The sequence below is a fragment of the Vanellus vanellus genome (assembly GCF_965231255.1).
Source record: "Vanellus vanellus genome assembly, chromosome: 4".
NCBI lineage: Eukaryota > Metazoa > Chordata > Aves > Charadriiformes > Charadriidae > Vanellus > Vanellus vanellus.
The window spans coordinates 772,684-789,164 of record NC_138909.1 but is presented as its reverse complement, the minus strand read 5'-3'; the positions used below and the strand labels follow the sequence as shown (position 1 = coordinate 789,164).

The window sequence follows — 16,481 nt, the reverse complement described above, 5'->3', positions numbered from 1 at the left end:
TCTCTCTTTCACAGTAAGAACACTAGATTATTTTTTTTTTTCTAGTATGTCTGGTGCATATGTTTTACTAAATGAGAGAACTTGTCACAAAAATTTATAGCAGACGTTAATTTATCTTTCCCAGAGCACTGTAGTACCTTGAAGTGTCTTGGATGCTCCAGGTACTTCAGGTGTTTATGTCAAAGCTTTTTGCAAAGTTCGACTGCAGTTGGTACTAGGAGAAATAAAATGTGAGGGTGCCTGCTCATCAGCAGGGCTAGTGGTCCAGTGGCCAGGTAGAGGTATGCATAGCACACCTGTTTTTTTATGGGGTGTACTGGTGGTATGCGATTGACAGCAGCTTTTTTCACAGCTGTGTCTTCAGAGCAGATGCTGGTTTGAAGAAAGCACTGCTTCTTGTCTAAACTAGGCCCAATATTGAGGTTGTTACACAGTGGGAATTTGTGTGGGCAGTGGGAAAAGGAACAATGGTATGTCCCTTGGAATGCATTGTCTGCACGCTTAAAGTGGACAAATACTGAACTCGGAAATGCATGTGTGTGGAAATGGATTATTTTAAAAGTAGGGAGCTATTTCTGCTCTTGCTTTTGGGAATGCTGAGCTCTTGAACATGCAGGCAACATCTGTTAACTGCTGTTATGGATGGAGTTGTGTGTCAGAGCTTTGTGTTCATGACAGAGCTGTGGCTTTACTAAAAATATACACACACGTGCACACATGCAAGAGCATGTATATAAAAATGTGAATGTGTATATATATGGTTAGTGTCACTTCAGACTGCTTTTATTCAGCAGGAAGGTCACTTTACAGTGCTTTCCAGGCAGTGAGTGTGCACAGGTATTAGGGCTTTGGCTGGCAACTGTAGTGCCGATGTGGTGGGACGGTTGATGTATGACACCTTCCCATACCTGGAATGCTGTTGTTGAGCTCGGGCCTAGGAGTGAGTGGTGCAGTGAGGCAGCAGCGTAGGTGTGAATGAAGTGGTGGCAGCTTAATGGTATGATGGAAACCGGATGACCTTCAACCCATCCTCTGGAAAGCCAAGCGTACAACCAGCTGTTGCAGGATTTCTTGTCGCATTGATGGGAAAACGATCCCTTTCTTAATAGGATGTCCCATCGTCTTCTCATGCAGAGGAATGGAAAGGCAGAACTGTGGTCAGTGGCTTCCTTGCTCTGTGGAGGTTTTCACAAAAACTGAGTGCTTGAGCAAAAATTCTTCATAAGTCTTGAAAACGGTACTGTAAGGTTTTGTTAATATATAGCTTCTCAACAATTAGATGGTGTTGGAGGTTTGATTAAAACTTTTCCAATGTTTGAGTTCCACATGTTTTTAAAGGTTTCACTGTCACAAATAGATACATGTTTTGTTAGCTTAAAGAAGTAAATAGCATTCTCTATGCTTGTGTATGCTTTGAGTCTGGTGCTCCCATATATGTGCCTGCAATTCAGCATCTATATTGAGTAACAGAAAATGGCGCCTCAGTGGAGGAAGGACTGACTTCATTGTGGGAAGGAGGGAGTTTCTGATAATGATAATTTGAAGTGCCCTGGAATTACCCTAATAGCATGCCAGTGACCATAGGGAGTTATGGGCATTGTAGCAGTACGCGATGAGAGAAGAAATTGAGCAGCAGGATAGAAGAGGCAGTGGTGTGGCATGACAGCGGTGTATCAGGATGACGGAAGAAGGCTCTGAACTCTAAGAATGTTCTGTTTATTATATATTGTGTGAAGATGTGATCAAAACTGAGCTGCAAGGAATATCTTTTGACATGGGTTCATCTGCAACTGTGTCAGAAAGGAGTTTACTCGAAATTCCTGGTAAAATAACATGTTGATGTGGTGCTTACTGAAAAAAGTCCTTTCCCGGTGCTCTAAATGGAAGTGCATGTGGGTATTAAGAGCTTTTTTTTGTGAGGTCATGCTTTTCTTGTGGAGGAAGACTACTTTTCCCTGATCTTTTTCTTCATGAGTGTCCTATTTCTTTTGAACACTGGCTTCGTTGGTGTCTTGGCAGCTTATAAAGCTGTAGGGGTCAGAGTTGTTACTTTTTTTCCCAGCAAAGAGTGTGCTCTTGAACATTTAATGAGGCCTTAGTGCTGTCTTTCATTATGGACTTCCAAGAAGGTTTTTATTTCTTCATATTGCTTGGAGCCTGTCTGCGGGCATTTAATGCTAATACTTGGAGAGGGACTGGTCTTAGTCTGTCTTTGGAGTGGATTCGTAGTCCATAAAATGGTTTGCGTTTGTGTTTTCGGGCTTGCAAACTATAGTTCTTGGAAGGCTATGCGATTCCGGGAGGTGTAAATTCTGCAGGAGGGCATCTGTCTGGCTGCAGGTCAGCCTGATTTTGGAAGGTACTTGAGACGTCTGGATGACTTTAGGCTCTAGAATTAATAGAGAGCAGACATGTACAAAGCGATGCAGGTGTCAGGTGATGCAGAGTGAGGTAGTAGTGAAAATATTGCTGAAGGCAGAAGTTGATTTGGAACACAGATGAATACACCTACATTATTGCTTCGTTGTAGGTCATCTGAAACGCATAAAAGCCAGATCTGGCGTTTTAAAGAAAGCGTGTGGAAGGATAGCTGTCTTGTTGCAAAGGGGAAGAAAAAGGTTAGCAGCTAATGTGTGAGTAGATGGCTCACTGGAAAATAATTTGCACTTCAACCTGTTTCTCTGCAAGGCTGGATAGGGACATAAGGCCCTATCGCTCGCCAAGGTCATGTGAAGCCCAGAGCTGAACTTGCGAACTGGCTTCAAATTAGAAATAAAGTCTCCTTGAGGTTATTCAGCTTTATTAAGAACAACTTTACATAATGACTGTAGAGCCAGTTCTGGAACTTTGCCATGAGGGAGGCACTCATGTTGGCCTTGCAGCCCCTCTTAGGGCTCACAGCTCTAAGGGTTAGTTTTGTCAAAAACTGTCCCTTTCAAACTCATGATTAGATTTAGTTGTTGAGCAACTTAGTAACTTTCTAAATGTCCAGATTGTGTAGGTACATAAGAACAGCTAGGATCTGTTGCTTCCCACATTTATTTTTTCATTCATTTCAGGTTGCTGAAATGTACAGGAAAGCTGGATGTAAATACTGTATCTGAAAATAAGCTTTTATATAATGGTTAGCTTCGTACTTATTTTTGAGTATTTATTTGTGTCTAAATGGAAATGGATGTTAAAACTCGGCCATCTCTCTGTAACAGCCAGGTTTTAATGCATTTATACCTTGCTGGTTTTGTGAGAGTGTAATAGGTATTGTTCCTGCTTCAGCATTTACAGGTGTGGGTAGTGGTTATCGCATATTACTGTATGGGTAAAATCCTGCTCACGAAATTCTGTTCTGTTTGTCTGAGATGAGTATATAGTCAAGTAGCTCACCAGTTGGAGGAACATTTGGTGCTTCTATATGTTTTAATGATAATTAAAAAAAATCTTATTGTCTGTATATCTGAAATATGAATAACTTTGTTCAGAATATCTTTGATGTTCTTCTAGTCTCGCTTCACAAAACAGCTGTCAGCATTCGGAAAGATGGTCAAGGTACTGGAAGATTCTTCAGGCTTATTTGGTTCTACCTGAGTAAGCAATTAGGATGTTTTGCATTCTAACAGCTACACTGTTTCCTGGTTGGTCTTTCAGGAATGTAACATGGTAAAGCATAACTAGAACATTGAGGCCTGTGAAATTTTTAAAGGTTGACCTTAAATATGCATATGAAAAAAAAACAGACTAGAAAATGTGGCTGACTAAGAATTTCATTACAAAAAAAAAAAAGCAAACAAAAAAATACAAAAACCCAAAACATGGCTAGTTAGCTTATTATTAAGATCCCAGAAGTGAAAGGTTAAGGTGAAAGAAATGAGTGTTCAAGGTAAGAAAGAGGTGTGAATTTCACCTTGCTGAGCTTTGTAATGAGTTTATTTGTCAGAACTTTGGGGTTTTAATTCTGCTAAGTATCTACTGACTTACATACCTGTAGGTGTTATAGAAAGGCTTTTTAGCAAGTATTTCAAGGAGAAGTGATTAGTGCTATGTAACTGGCTTGTGTAACTTTTGAGTATTTAAGTCCTGGATGAGTTTGGTAGAAGTAAAAGATTGAGAGATTCAGCTCCTACAAGTCCCGTGTGGTTTAACCCCAGATGGCAACTAAGCCCCACGCAGCTGCTTGGTCACTCCTCCCCTGGTGGGATGGGGGAGGGAATTGAAAGGGCAAAAGTGAGAACTCGTGGGTTGAGATAAAGACAGTTTAATAGGTAAAGCAAAAGCTGCACACTCTGGCAAAGCAAAAGAGGGAATTGATTTGTCATGTCCTGTTGGAGGCAGCTACCTCCAGGAAATCACAGCTTCCTCATCCCTGATGGTTACTGGGGAAGACAAATGCGGCAACCCGAACATCTTCCCCTTCCCCTTCCTTCAGCCAACTTTTATTGCTGAACATGCCATCCTGTGGTCTGGAATAGCCCTTTGGGCAGTGGGGGTCAGCTGTCCCGGCTGTGCCCCTCCAGCCCATCGCTGGCAGGGTGGTGTGAAGAGCAGAAAAGGCCTTGGCGCCGTGCAAGCACTGCTCGGAAGTCATGAAAACACCAGTGTGTCTTCCCCACTATTTCCACCACTAGTCCAAAGCATAGCCCCATACAAAAACTATTGTGAAGAAATACAACTCTGTCCCAGCCAAAACCAGTACATAGCCTCAAATCTGGGAAAGGGGTTAGAAATAACTCGATTCTAATGGTACAGCACGCAATGAGAAGGATGTGTGTATTTTGAGGGGGAAATAGCACCTTGTTAGCTCTCTGTGGCAAGGTCTGAGAGTAGGAGAGATGACTCTTGGTTGTGAGGCACGCAGCTGTGGTGCCTCATTGGTTCTCAGTTAGTATCAAGGCCATGGGATGTTTCTGGAAAATTAATGTGGGCCAGTACAGGCTGGTCAAATGCAGTGCTGCTGTTGTCATACAAAATGATACTTTTTGGTGCTTTTGCTTTTTGCTCTTCGGAACTGCACCCAGTCCCATATTCAGGCCTTGAGTGCTGACTGTGTTACCAACCCTATGATTTCCTCAGTGACTTCTGTGGCTTCTCAATTTATATTTGAGTTGGTTCCTGAGGATGTGGAACAAAAGAAATGGGGTTGTGGCTGTATGCGCTCTGCTTATGCCTGGTAGCCTTACGTGTTGTTGTCTTGAATGTGTTGGGAATTTTCAAACGATGTCTTAAAATTATTTAGTGACAAGTAAGCTAAAGGGCTAACAATGCTGAAATACTGAAATGGCTAAGGGTGCTGAGGTTCATATAATTGTATTGCCAAACCTGTTGACAGCCTGAGCACGCATGCCATTTGCTAGGTTATTACATTTGATCACTGTGCCCTTTCTGTCAAATTTTTAAACAAAGGTACTTTGAATTTTGGTACTCACATAAATAAGACCACCCAAAGTTATGTTACTTTTTGATGGAAAGGCGTCAAAGTTGGCAAAGCTGTTGATCGTTGCCCATTAGTACATTGGGCCCAACCGCAGCATGCTGTGTTATTTCTTGTCTGTGGGAAGATGGGGAGGTACTTGTGGGATGCTGTGGGGGAGTTGTGACTTGGCTGTATCAGGAATTTAAGAAGGCAACCCGAATTGGCGCGATGGAATGGAAGTGTGTAGAGGAGATGGCAGCTTAACAGCTGGTACTTCCTTGGCATCTCTTTACATGCCATAACAGACTTTTGTTTTAAGCTTTTTTTGTGTGCGTTGTGTGTGGAAAACAGTGTTTTTTCTGCCTTCACTATATCAGGTAATATAATTTTTTTTCAGCTTCTGAAAATGTTTGTGAAATGCCAGCTCCTGTGCTGATGGACATTGGAAGTGTAGTTCTGTTCAGGCTGCAGTCTTGAGTCTCTGGGCAAAGCAACTACTCGTAGTTCTGGCTGTATTTCTGTGTAGGACAAGGCCATGTATGTACCCACCTTCTTGCCCCCCCAAGACAGCAACGTCTAATTAGAGTTTTCATGAACGGTTACAGCACTGATAATTGTTTGCTTCAGTGCATTGTGTGAGGTTTAACATCAGAAATTACTTAAAAGGCTTAAATTTTAATGGTTCAGGTTTTTGATGGATAAAGATTCCCCATAACATTGGTGGCTATTAATTTTCCTGTAAACTATTAATGTACTTAATCAAGATTTGTTCAGAGTTTATGCCGCGTGGCTCCTTGATGAAAGGACTTTAATAGCAGTGATATTTACTAATGGAAAACCATTCAAGGTCGCATATCTATTTCTTGGCAAAACGGGCAATAGGTCTGCTTTATGGCTCTTCCAGGGTTCAAGTATTGGTTAATATTGCCACCTAATGGCAAGGATAGCAGTTGTCTGACTACTTTGGCCTTTTTTCCACTCCTTTCTACTGGTTGTTTTTACCCAGTCATGTCTGCTCTGGTTACATAAAAACAACTGTCAGGGCAACTTGAAATCTGGCATTTTGTTCTTCTCCTGCTAGTCCTAGGGAATTTTAAGGCTACAAAACTGATTAAAACGACAAGAAGTTATTTTTGTGATCTAATAATTAGACTCTTGTGCTTTACATGAGTGTTGCTTTATGTGTTTGGTCAACTATCAGTGCTTAAAAAAGAAGCCATTTTCTATTGAGAGGATAATAAGAAAATCTTTTGTTAACAAAGGTCTGCACATCACTCAACATAATTCCCCAGGTTGTTACTATGGGAACCCTATAGAATCATTTCAGCTCCAGCTGGAGTTTGGCATGAGAACTTGAGTAACTTTAGAGCAGGTGTACTGTTAAACTTCTGGGAAGGCTCTATGTAGATTAGGTTAAGTATAATAATTTTGTAGAACTTAAGCAGTTGTATTAAAATTAGCAGTAATTCTGTTTTGACAGTGGAGCATCTCATTTAGCCAAATGAGCAATTAAGTTAAAAAATAATGGATCCTTAATCTTCAGGAAAATTTCCTAATAATAAACTTCTTCAATAGTAAATTATTATGTGTACGTTTGTTCAAGCACACGAGACGTGTATGAAATGAGGTGCATTATACTTAATAAATGCTGCTTGTAGATTATATCAGGAAACATGAAACGCATGCATTTCAATCGGCTGCCCAATTATCAGAGTAGTTAATCGTTTTAATTTACATATTTCGGTCCTGATTGTATACTTGAGTTTTTGCACCAGCTGAAAGTTCCCATGGTAATAGTTGGCTTACCATCAGACAGCAGTCAATTAAGAAAAGCGTGGATTGACATGAGCTCTTCTATAAGGCAGGTTTCCTAGAACTGTGGGAAAGCAGTGTGTGTGAACCTTGAGGTGATGCTAACGTAATTTGCTCGGGGCCTTGAGCAGTAGTTGAGACTGACAGAAGACAGATAAAACAGAGTTGTTTTTCCCTTTGGTTTGTCTGAGCGTTGGGACGTACTTTCTCTGTAGGCTGTTTCATTTTGCTTCTGTGTGTAATTCCTGTCTGCGTGATTCTTCAGTACCAGGGAAGAGAAAAAGAAAAACCTCATACTGGGAAGCTGGGAGTACATGGCTCACAGTTCATGCGGCTGTTGGACTAAGAATGCTCTTGATGGGACTAGCTGTGGGAGAAGGTTTAATTTTGAACTGCATATTTAGTATGGGTTTAAATAAAAACAGTACTTCAGAGTTGATTGCTTGCATGGTCTGCGATTGCAGGGAGGTTCTACTTGTCGTTAGGCTATGTTGAAAAGTTGCATGGCTTCGTCAGTATCTCTCAAGACTTGCTCTTTCTTAGTATTTTAATTTTTATGTTGTAAAATGTAGGCTTAGGGAATTAATATTTATCAAGTATTGGGGGATTTATGAATTGTGAAGATGTGGAGAAACCATTTACTTTAAGGTTTCTGGATGACCCTGAAACTACTTCAGGGTTAATATTGAATATATAGAGCTGTCACGAGGCTTTAGAAATTTCCTTGAATGTGAAAATGCTATTCAAATGTTTTCGTTGAATGTTGCAACAAAATAATAAGATCCTTATGTTTTTGTCAAAAATAATTCATCTATGTGAAATGGATTGAGCTAGCAAATCTTTATAACTGAGTGAGGAGTAGCAACACACTTAATGACTGACATAGACTTTTTCATTTATTTTTTTAGCCTGTAGTGATGTTTAGAGGAATAGCAATAACTCAAGTAGTTTCATTTGCTTGTAATTGTTTTTTCCAGGTGGCTTCTCGACTGTGTTTCTGGTACGTACCCATGGTGGGATACGTTGTGCACTGAAACGAATGTATGTTAATAATGTGCCGGATCTCAACATATGCAAGAGAGAAATTACAATTATGGTAAGAAGCTCATTATTTGTAACTGGAAAATGATTAATTTGTAATATATGTACACCAAATGCCTCTTCAATAATAACTGCTTCTAAAACACCTTTTCTTTTGACCTCGCGGTCATGATTTTGTACTACTAGTTTGAGAAACTAATGCTGAGTTTAGGGTTGGTGTGTGAATAACTTAAGACAACTTTAAAGTATGAATTTGATACCACAGTCAATTTGGTCAATACATCTGGTTCCCAATCAAAAGTAATTTCTTCCAGTTCTGCAGCGGCGGCTTCGATTGTAAAGGCCTCTGTGTGCCACAGCTGTTAGGTATATGATGTTGCTGGTGGCTCCCACAAGTTTTGTCATCTTGAGTAGGCATCAGCACTTTCCTAAAGTTGCAGTCCGGTGTTGATGTAACTCATTGGAGTGTAGCTGAACTCCCCTATATCATCAGAGCTTCTGTTGTTTTTCAGCAGATGAGTAGCAAATCAGGAGAAACTAGAAGGTTTAGTCAGGTGCACTTGGGTTTATGATAACTTGACAGGTCAAAAAAATTAAGAAAGAAAATTAGTTGTTGACTGAATGAGAGAAAAACTGATATATTGCATTTCAGCAGGTACTATGAAGATAAACTCCATCTCCCTATGCTTCTAGCTTACATGTGTTCTAATCATAGGAGCACCTATTTAATTATCTGGTATGAGGTACTTTTTTGTTAACCTTAAGTTCTCTTAGAGGCAGCAACTGTGTAATACAAATGTCACATCTGACTGTACAAGTGTTGTCATAAGCGTTGCTCAATTCCACATGTAAAGTGGCTCTTAAAAGTTGTTTTATTTTCTTGGGGACACCTTTAGTTGTTTGTCTGTAATAACTTTGTAGAACTTTGTTCTGTAATAACTTTGTAGAACAGTTGAGACTACAGCAGTTGTGGCTTTTTTGCAGCTACCTTTTTTAATAACTGTGCAAGACAGGTTTTCAGTTAGCTCTGGATGCACACAAGTAGCTTGATTCTTCCATATCTCCTATGTATCAAGGCTCTAGCTATTACTACTTCACAATATTGTTTTAAAATGCAGCAGTTAGGATGTGTTTGCACTGTCCAACAGATAGCGTGTAGATGTTCTTTCCTGAGTAGTAATTGCCTTGTGTTTGATATGTAGCAGTCACTCTGACATTGCAGCAGCTATGAGTCTGTGTTCGTGGTACTCGCTCAAGAGAACTGCATATGGGGGAGGGACAAACTTAACTTGGGATCATAAATAGTTGTCTGAAAACTTGTACTATCTTTGACTTGTTGAAATTTTTTGGTGCTGAAGCATTATGTGCATTTTCTTTTTCAGAAAGAGTTATCTGGGCACAAGAATATTGTGAGCTATTTGGATTGCGCTGTTAACTCTATAAGTGATAATGTTTGGGAGGTACTCATTCTCATGGAGTACTGTCGAGGTAAGAAAAAGCTGAGGTTTCCAGAGTAAATGGAGGGAAAATATTTGGATTGATCACCTGGGATCTTTACTTAGAATTGTTCTCTTAAAAGCTTAGCATAAATATCTCACAGCTGGAATTCAATTACTTGGTTTTGCTTTTCTGTTTGCGTTGTTGCTGTTAAGGCACTGAGCTGTTGAACACTAAGAAAATGTAAAAGTCACTTTCATGTGGCTTTGTAATTAAGTATGGTTTGAAACGGGGCAATTATTTGTCTAAGTATAAAGTGAAATTGGTCTGTTCTGCTGTTTCTCCTGATCAACATGTAGCAAGAACATAATTCAATAGGAAGGACTGGCAATCCTTTCACTGCTGTTCTTCCTCTGCTGTTTTTGTTTTAGATAGCAATATTAAAGATGCTTTACTCCTATCTGACAGGTGACTTGGTATAAATGAGCATAGCATAGTTAGTGTTGATAATGCTGGCCCCAAAAAATAATAGTCCTGTGGTCCTGCTTTATAATGTAATTTCATTTCAAACAATGTGTAATAAAATCAGGTAGTTTCTAGGTTTACTTTTTTCCCCACCTGAAATACGCATTGGGATAAACTTGTGATTGAGTTCAACTTCTGAAGTTTATAAAAAATTTAGGGTAACTAGGCACTGACCTCATAATACGAGATGGTGGTTAACACAAATAGGTCATGATACTAGAACAAGCGCTAAAATTAGAAAGCAAATATTTCTAGACTAGAAAGAAAACCCACCTCTCTGTCCATAATGCTCGAAGAATACTTTCAGTTGAGATTGACATAGGTTTCATTTACAATAGAAGCAGCAAATATTACAGCTTGTGCAATCTGTACCATCAGGAGCCAAAGATAGCCTTTATGTATATTTTGGATAAGGGAATAAGAAGATAACTTGAAAACTAATGGCCATGTGTTTGGTCCACTACCCTGCTTGTATGGGTGGATTTCTCTTCCCTTGTGGGAGCTCACTTCTGACTCCCTATTGGTAGCACTCTCTCCTTAATTATAATGGGAAATAGCCACATGGATGTCAACTGTAAAGTGCCTTGACAGTGTTAGGCTTTTCTTTCTTAAAGCATCCTTGTTTGGACCGAGCAGTTACCAAGGCCCTGCAGATATTGAGTCTTGCTTCATCTGTAGTGTTAAGTGAGCGTTGTGGGAGTAAAAGCCTGGTATTGTCTGTTCAAGTTACTTCAAGAAACAGACAAATAATGAGTCCTGATCTTGGAAAGAAACCTATGAAGAAGTTAAGTGAGGTCTTTCTCAAAGCGTGGATTCAGGGTGGTTCTTTTATTCTCGGTATTTTTTGTTGTTCTTATTTGTGTCCCAGAAAGACAAAGAGAGAGGGTGTCTAGAATATAAATTAACTTGAACTCGGTTGGCTGAAAGGGTTTTGGCTATGGATCTAAACGCAAGAGACACTTTTGAGGTAACGTTTTTGTGTGATGGATGCTTCTTTGTGTTTGTGACAACTTGTCCCAAACAGGTTTCAGTCATAGGGACTTTTTTTTGTTTGTTTCAGACAGCATTTTTTCTGTCTAGGATGGTACAAGAGTGCGCATTTGGAAAACCAGGTTTGTTTTATTTAGATACAGTGACCGCGGGAATCTTTCCAGCCTCTTATTTGTAGACTTCTTGCATATAAGTAAGTCTTTACTTCTGTACATGATAGTAATTACTTAAAAAAAAAAATAAATACCTTGTTGTTTCTTTAGCTGGGCAAGTTGTGAATCAGATGAATCAGCGTCTGCAGACAGGCTTTACTGAGTCAGAAGTAATGAGAATATTTTGTGATACATGTGAAGCTGTTGCCCGGTTGCATCAGTGCAAAACACCTATAGTTCACCGGGACCTAAAGGTATGAACTTATAAAAAGGAACATCTAGGTTAAAATCAATGATCTATTTTAAAAGGATTGACAACATAGGACGTATTTCACTAAGACACTTGTAGTTAGGGAAGCACCTGCTGTTGGTGGAGCTGTCAACAGAGGTACTAAACCATAAGACATCACTTACTGCTAATGCCAAGTCCTTCAGTTGATTTTTCTGAAAACTTTCCTGTTTGTGTGCAAGAATGCATAGTGACAATGAACTTGGAAATAAATGCCACTGTTTTCATTTAATGTTTCTACGTGTTGATTTCCTTTCAAGGTGGAGAATATATTGTTAAATGATAGTGGGAACTACGTTCTCTGTGATTTCGGCAGTGCCACTAACAAATGTCTTAATCCTCAAAAAGATGGTGTTAATATGGTTGAAGAAGAAATTAAAAAGTAAGTTTGTTTTTAAGCCTATCATAAGCCATGATTGTGCTGCTAGGAAAGTCCATGCATTACTGTGCAGTGTGCACCTATCTTAATGTGAATTGGACATAATGGTTGAGTTTGAACTAACATTGATTTAAATATAGTAAAACAGTGGAATTATTTGGTAATATAGATTTCTGCTGTTTATTCAGTTTTGCAAAAACAAACTGTGAGACTCTTAAGAATAAAACCGTTGTGAAAAAAAGCACGCTGTTTTGAAACTAAATTTTTCAAAAATATGTCTGGCTACTGGCCATTTAACGGGTTTGATACTCTATATTTTTGCTAATTTAATACAGCTAACGGTATGAGAGAAAAAGAACTAGCGTAAATAAGCATTGGAATGGATTTACGTACAGTCTTATTTAAAGGGCAAGGTTCATGTTCATTCTCCTAAGACTGACCAGAAAAATATCTGAACTTCATTTCAGGAGCACTGTCGAAAACATACATTAATTTGGTTTTGCCCCTTCGGGGTAACTACTGCGGAGGAGTAAATAGAGGCTACTTGTTATAGAGTGATACAGGGTTTTTTGGGTTTTGGTTCTTTTTTTTTTTTTTTAGCTCTGAAAAATACTTTTGCCTACCAGTTTAGTGATTATTTTGAGATGTTTTTTGAAGTTTACACTTTATATGTTTCAATACACCATAGGGAATATTCTTGTAGGACTCTCAAATTATATCTTCTAAATAACTGCTTATTGCAGCGCTTAAGCATAGTGACACTTGCAAAAGTACATGGGCTGGGGAAGTAACACTAAAAGAAAATTTTAGCTGACAATATTTATTCTTGTCTATGACAATTTTATGTTGCTACTTTAAATATTCTCTGTGATGCTGCAAATCCAATAAATCACTTGCATTGCTTGAGGCAATTCCAGGTGCTTATCTGAAAATTGTGAGTGAGTGGTGCGTGCATGGCAGATGCAGAAAAACACGCTTATGGTTTTGAGGGATACTTTTCACTTATGTCCTCTTTTAATTATATACTGCTAGGTATACAACACTATCATACAGAGCTCCTGAAATGATCAATCTTTATGGAGGAAAACCGATTACTACCAAGGCAGATATCTGGGTAAGCAAAAAATCAGGTACTATGAAAAATGGAACTAAATAAGAGGTGTGAGGGAGGAGTTAAAAGCAGCGTTAACTATCTGGAAAAACTAATTCTTTGGAAGTTAAATATATCATGCAGCTATACAATACAGTATATAGTAGAGGTATTTTAGTAATTAAGTCTTCTGTAAAGAAAATGAATGAGGTGTGTGGTGATCATTAAGAGGCAAGGGGGACGTGATTTAGAATTTTTTTTTCCTTATTGTTGGCTCAGGTTGCTGCTTGATAGTCACCAGTGATTTCTCGTGGATCCCTGTTGGCAGCATGATAAGGAAAGGTGTTTTTCTTAGGTGATGGGCAGAGAAGTAAATGACTAAATTCAGCAGAAACGCTAGTGGTCTCTGTGGGTGATATGACAATGTGAATGCAGCTCTTGGGGTATGCTCTGATTTTGGTAGTTTGTTCTGTAAGTCAGAAGTTGATGGGAAAGAAAGCCTTTTCAGAGCTGGTTCGTATATCAGCTTGTCACATGAACAGTGTGTTTCATAATGCAGCTTCTACATAACAGTGTAAGCACTGGCTGTAGCTAGGATGCAATTTGTTTCTTGTTGGTGCTGCTTTGTTGTGCAAAAGGCTTACTCTCATCCCTTTACAGTGCCCGTGTTTGTTTTTCACAGGCGCTTGGCTGCTTGCTGTATAAACTCTGTTTCTTTTCACTTCCCTTTGGAGAAAGTCAAGTTGCTATTTGCGATGGAAGCTTTACTGTTCCGGACAATTCGCGATACTCTCATAGTATACACTGTTTGATGAGTAAGTATCTGGGCAGCATGGCAATTCTTAGGCCTTGTAAATCAAATAAAACACAGAAGATACCGCTAATGTGGGCGAGTGACTTGGATGGGCGGTGCAGACTGGCCGGGTTCTTGAGAGAACAGTGGGAGTTGCTCCTGGCTACATCTGACTTCCTTACTCCTGCACTTGGCTGGAGGAGGAATGCTCATCCTGTTGCTCAATGGAGCATTGTGCCACAGGGTAGAGAACTGAGGTGCTGGCCTAGAGAGGAATTTTAGAAACCTAGGCGAATCTTCTTGAGAATGACACTAAAAGTGAGCCAGGTGAATGAATTACCAACAAGTCTTTCTTCTGGGCAATTGACATGTTAAAATCACCTGCTGTATTCTGGGCATTTAATGGATGAGTTGATGGTAAAGTCAGACTTAAAAGAGAATAAGGCAGTGTAAAGACCTGCCAGATGAAATTGTACCGCTCAACTCAGAATAGCTTTGTTGGAGTTCAACTTCTTGATTTCTTTGGGAGGTGTGGATGATTTTTTTTTTTTTTTTTGGCCATAAACCACAAAGGGGTAAGGGGAGTGAAAACGGCAGCTCTTAATTTATTCATAGTTCCTTTTTGCTCTTAAGCGTGTATTTTCTCTACAATGTCAGACCACTAATAGTATTTTCTATCCAAGTTGGACAGTTGTACTTAAGTGAATTTGAAGTGCAAGTTTACTTTACAAACGTAAATGTATTGAGATAAATTGTACTGGGGAGAATTTTATAGTAGTTTTGTGGTTTATAACGGAACAAAAACCTGACAAAGCTTGTGCAACCCAAAGTGTCAAACATGAACTCTGGCTTAAGTTGGAAAGTGCAAAGAGCATGAAGTAAAATTTTGGACAACAAGCAGCTCTGAGGCTAATGAATATTCCATTATCCAAGTGCAGAGATAAAAGATATAATACCTACATAATAATGAGTATTTTCAGTTGTCATTATTTTCAAATCTGCAAGACAAAAGATCACGTAGAACCTGGGCCTGATGCAGTTAGAAATATCTGTGAATCTTCTGTTAGGTACACTGAATTCCGTATTAACTCTAGGAAATTATTTTAATATGAGTTGGTTTTACGTTGTTTCTCTGAAGTTACTAATAACTACCTCAGTTTAGCTGCCCATTCCCCAACTGTGAAAATATCAAACAGCATGTATCTTACCAATTATATTTCACCCTAGAAACTATTTGACTTGATAAAAAGTATTTAAAAAAAAAAAAAACACTCAAAACCAATGTAACAATAAAAATTACTCTTTCTGGGGTAAGCTCATTTGGCGGAGCTGCTGAATTTCTTCTTGCTGGTAGGATGCTGTCTCGACAGGCTTTTTGGTATCCAGCAGTGATAACTTGGTCTTATCAACTTTGGCAGGATACATGCTTGAACCTGATCAAGAACAAAGACCTGATATCTTTCAAGTGTCTTACTTTGCCTTTAAACTTGCCAAAAAGGATTGTCCCGTGTCTAATATTAATGTAAGTAGTTTTTAATGTTTTCTTTATTTTTACTATATTTTATAGGTAGCATTGACAGAAGTCTATCAAACCAGCTGAAACAGATTATTTCTGTTTCTTCATAAACCTTGTTCCTAAATTTAAAACACAGAGTGGAGTACACTTCAATTAGCTACTGGCAATATTACTTTGCATACAGGCAATATTAGCTCTCTAAACAAAATATTTTTTAATTCTGAGGTCATAGCTTATGAATTATATTTATACTGCAGCAATACCTGACTTGTGTTTTTGAACATTAGTCATCTCTTGTGTCTAATTCAATGGATATGAAACATACTACACAACTTACACTTGTTCACAGTAGAAGGATTAATGTTGTAACAGTCTTGTCAAGAGCATTTATGTTTGTTCTATATAAACCCTTTTCTTAATCATCCTTAGCAATTATGTTAAGCCATTGGAAAGACTACAGTGAACTAGAAGGCAAACAGAATAGTGCCTTGGTTAGCCCTTACTTTCTATATGAGTTTGAACGTTGTTTGAAAGTTTGGACTGTCTATCAAAGATCATCTCATTCACTGATCTAATTGCAGTGCAGTGGAATTTGAGGGTACATCAATAATATTGAGTATTATAAAGTGATTCTTAAGATGGGCACTGGGAAAAATCCATCTCAAAACTAAATTTGGAACAAATATCAATTACGGTAAACTGCCTTCAGAGGCGGACAAGTGAACTTACTGAGATCCCTTTGCATTCCTTTGTCCTCGGTCGTTGTAGAAGAACTTGCTCAGTAACTACAAGTGTTGCTTTTTGGAAACTTAGGCTAAAAAAAATTGGAAAACCTTGAAGTAGGTTTAGAGAAAGGCAAAGTTTCGAGTGGTTTGAATGCTTTTGCATTAGGCTGTTGCAGCATGTGATTAGGAAGTGTAATAACTATACTTTGTCTCAAATATTTATCCTGAAATATGAGGAAGTACTTAACTTTATATTAACATGATGTACTTTGAGCATTTACTATGTTCCTCATAGGAGGAGTAGTATCACCTCAGGTGACTTGAATAT

At 38.8% G+C, this 16,481-nt stretch overlaps 1 protein-coding gene across 1 annotated transcript in view; it reads left to right on the top strand.

Moving 5' to 3' along the window:
* Positions 1-16,481, top strand: part of LOC309671114 (BMP-2-inducible protein kinase-like) — a 47,809-nt gene that overhangs the window by 16,302 nt on the left and 15,026 nt on the right. The window contains exons 2-8 of the mRNA XM_082482287.1: positions 8,194-8,312; positions 9,640-9,745; positions 11,473-11,615; positions 11,911-12,032; positions 13,062-13,143; positions 13,802-13,934; positions 15,331-15,434. Of these exons, the coding sequence (XP_082338413.1) occupies positions 8,194-8,312; positions 9,640-9,745; positions 11,473-11,615; positions 11,911-12,032; positions 13,062-13,143; positions 13,802-13,934; positions 15,331-15,434 (809 nt within the window). The remainder of the gene's footprint in view (positions 1-8,193; positions 8,313-9,639; positions 9,746-11,472; positions 11,616-11,910; positions 12,033-13,061; positions 13,144-13,801; positions 13,935-15,330; positions 15,435-16,481) is intronic.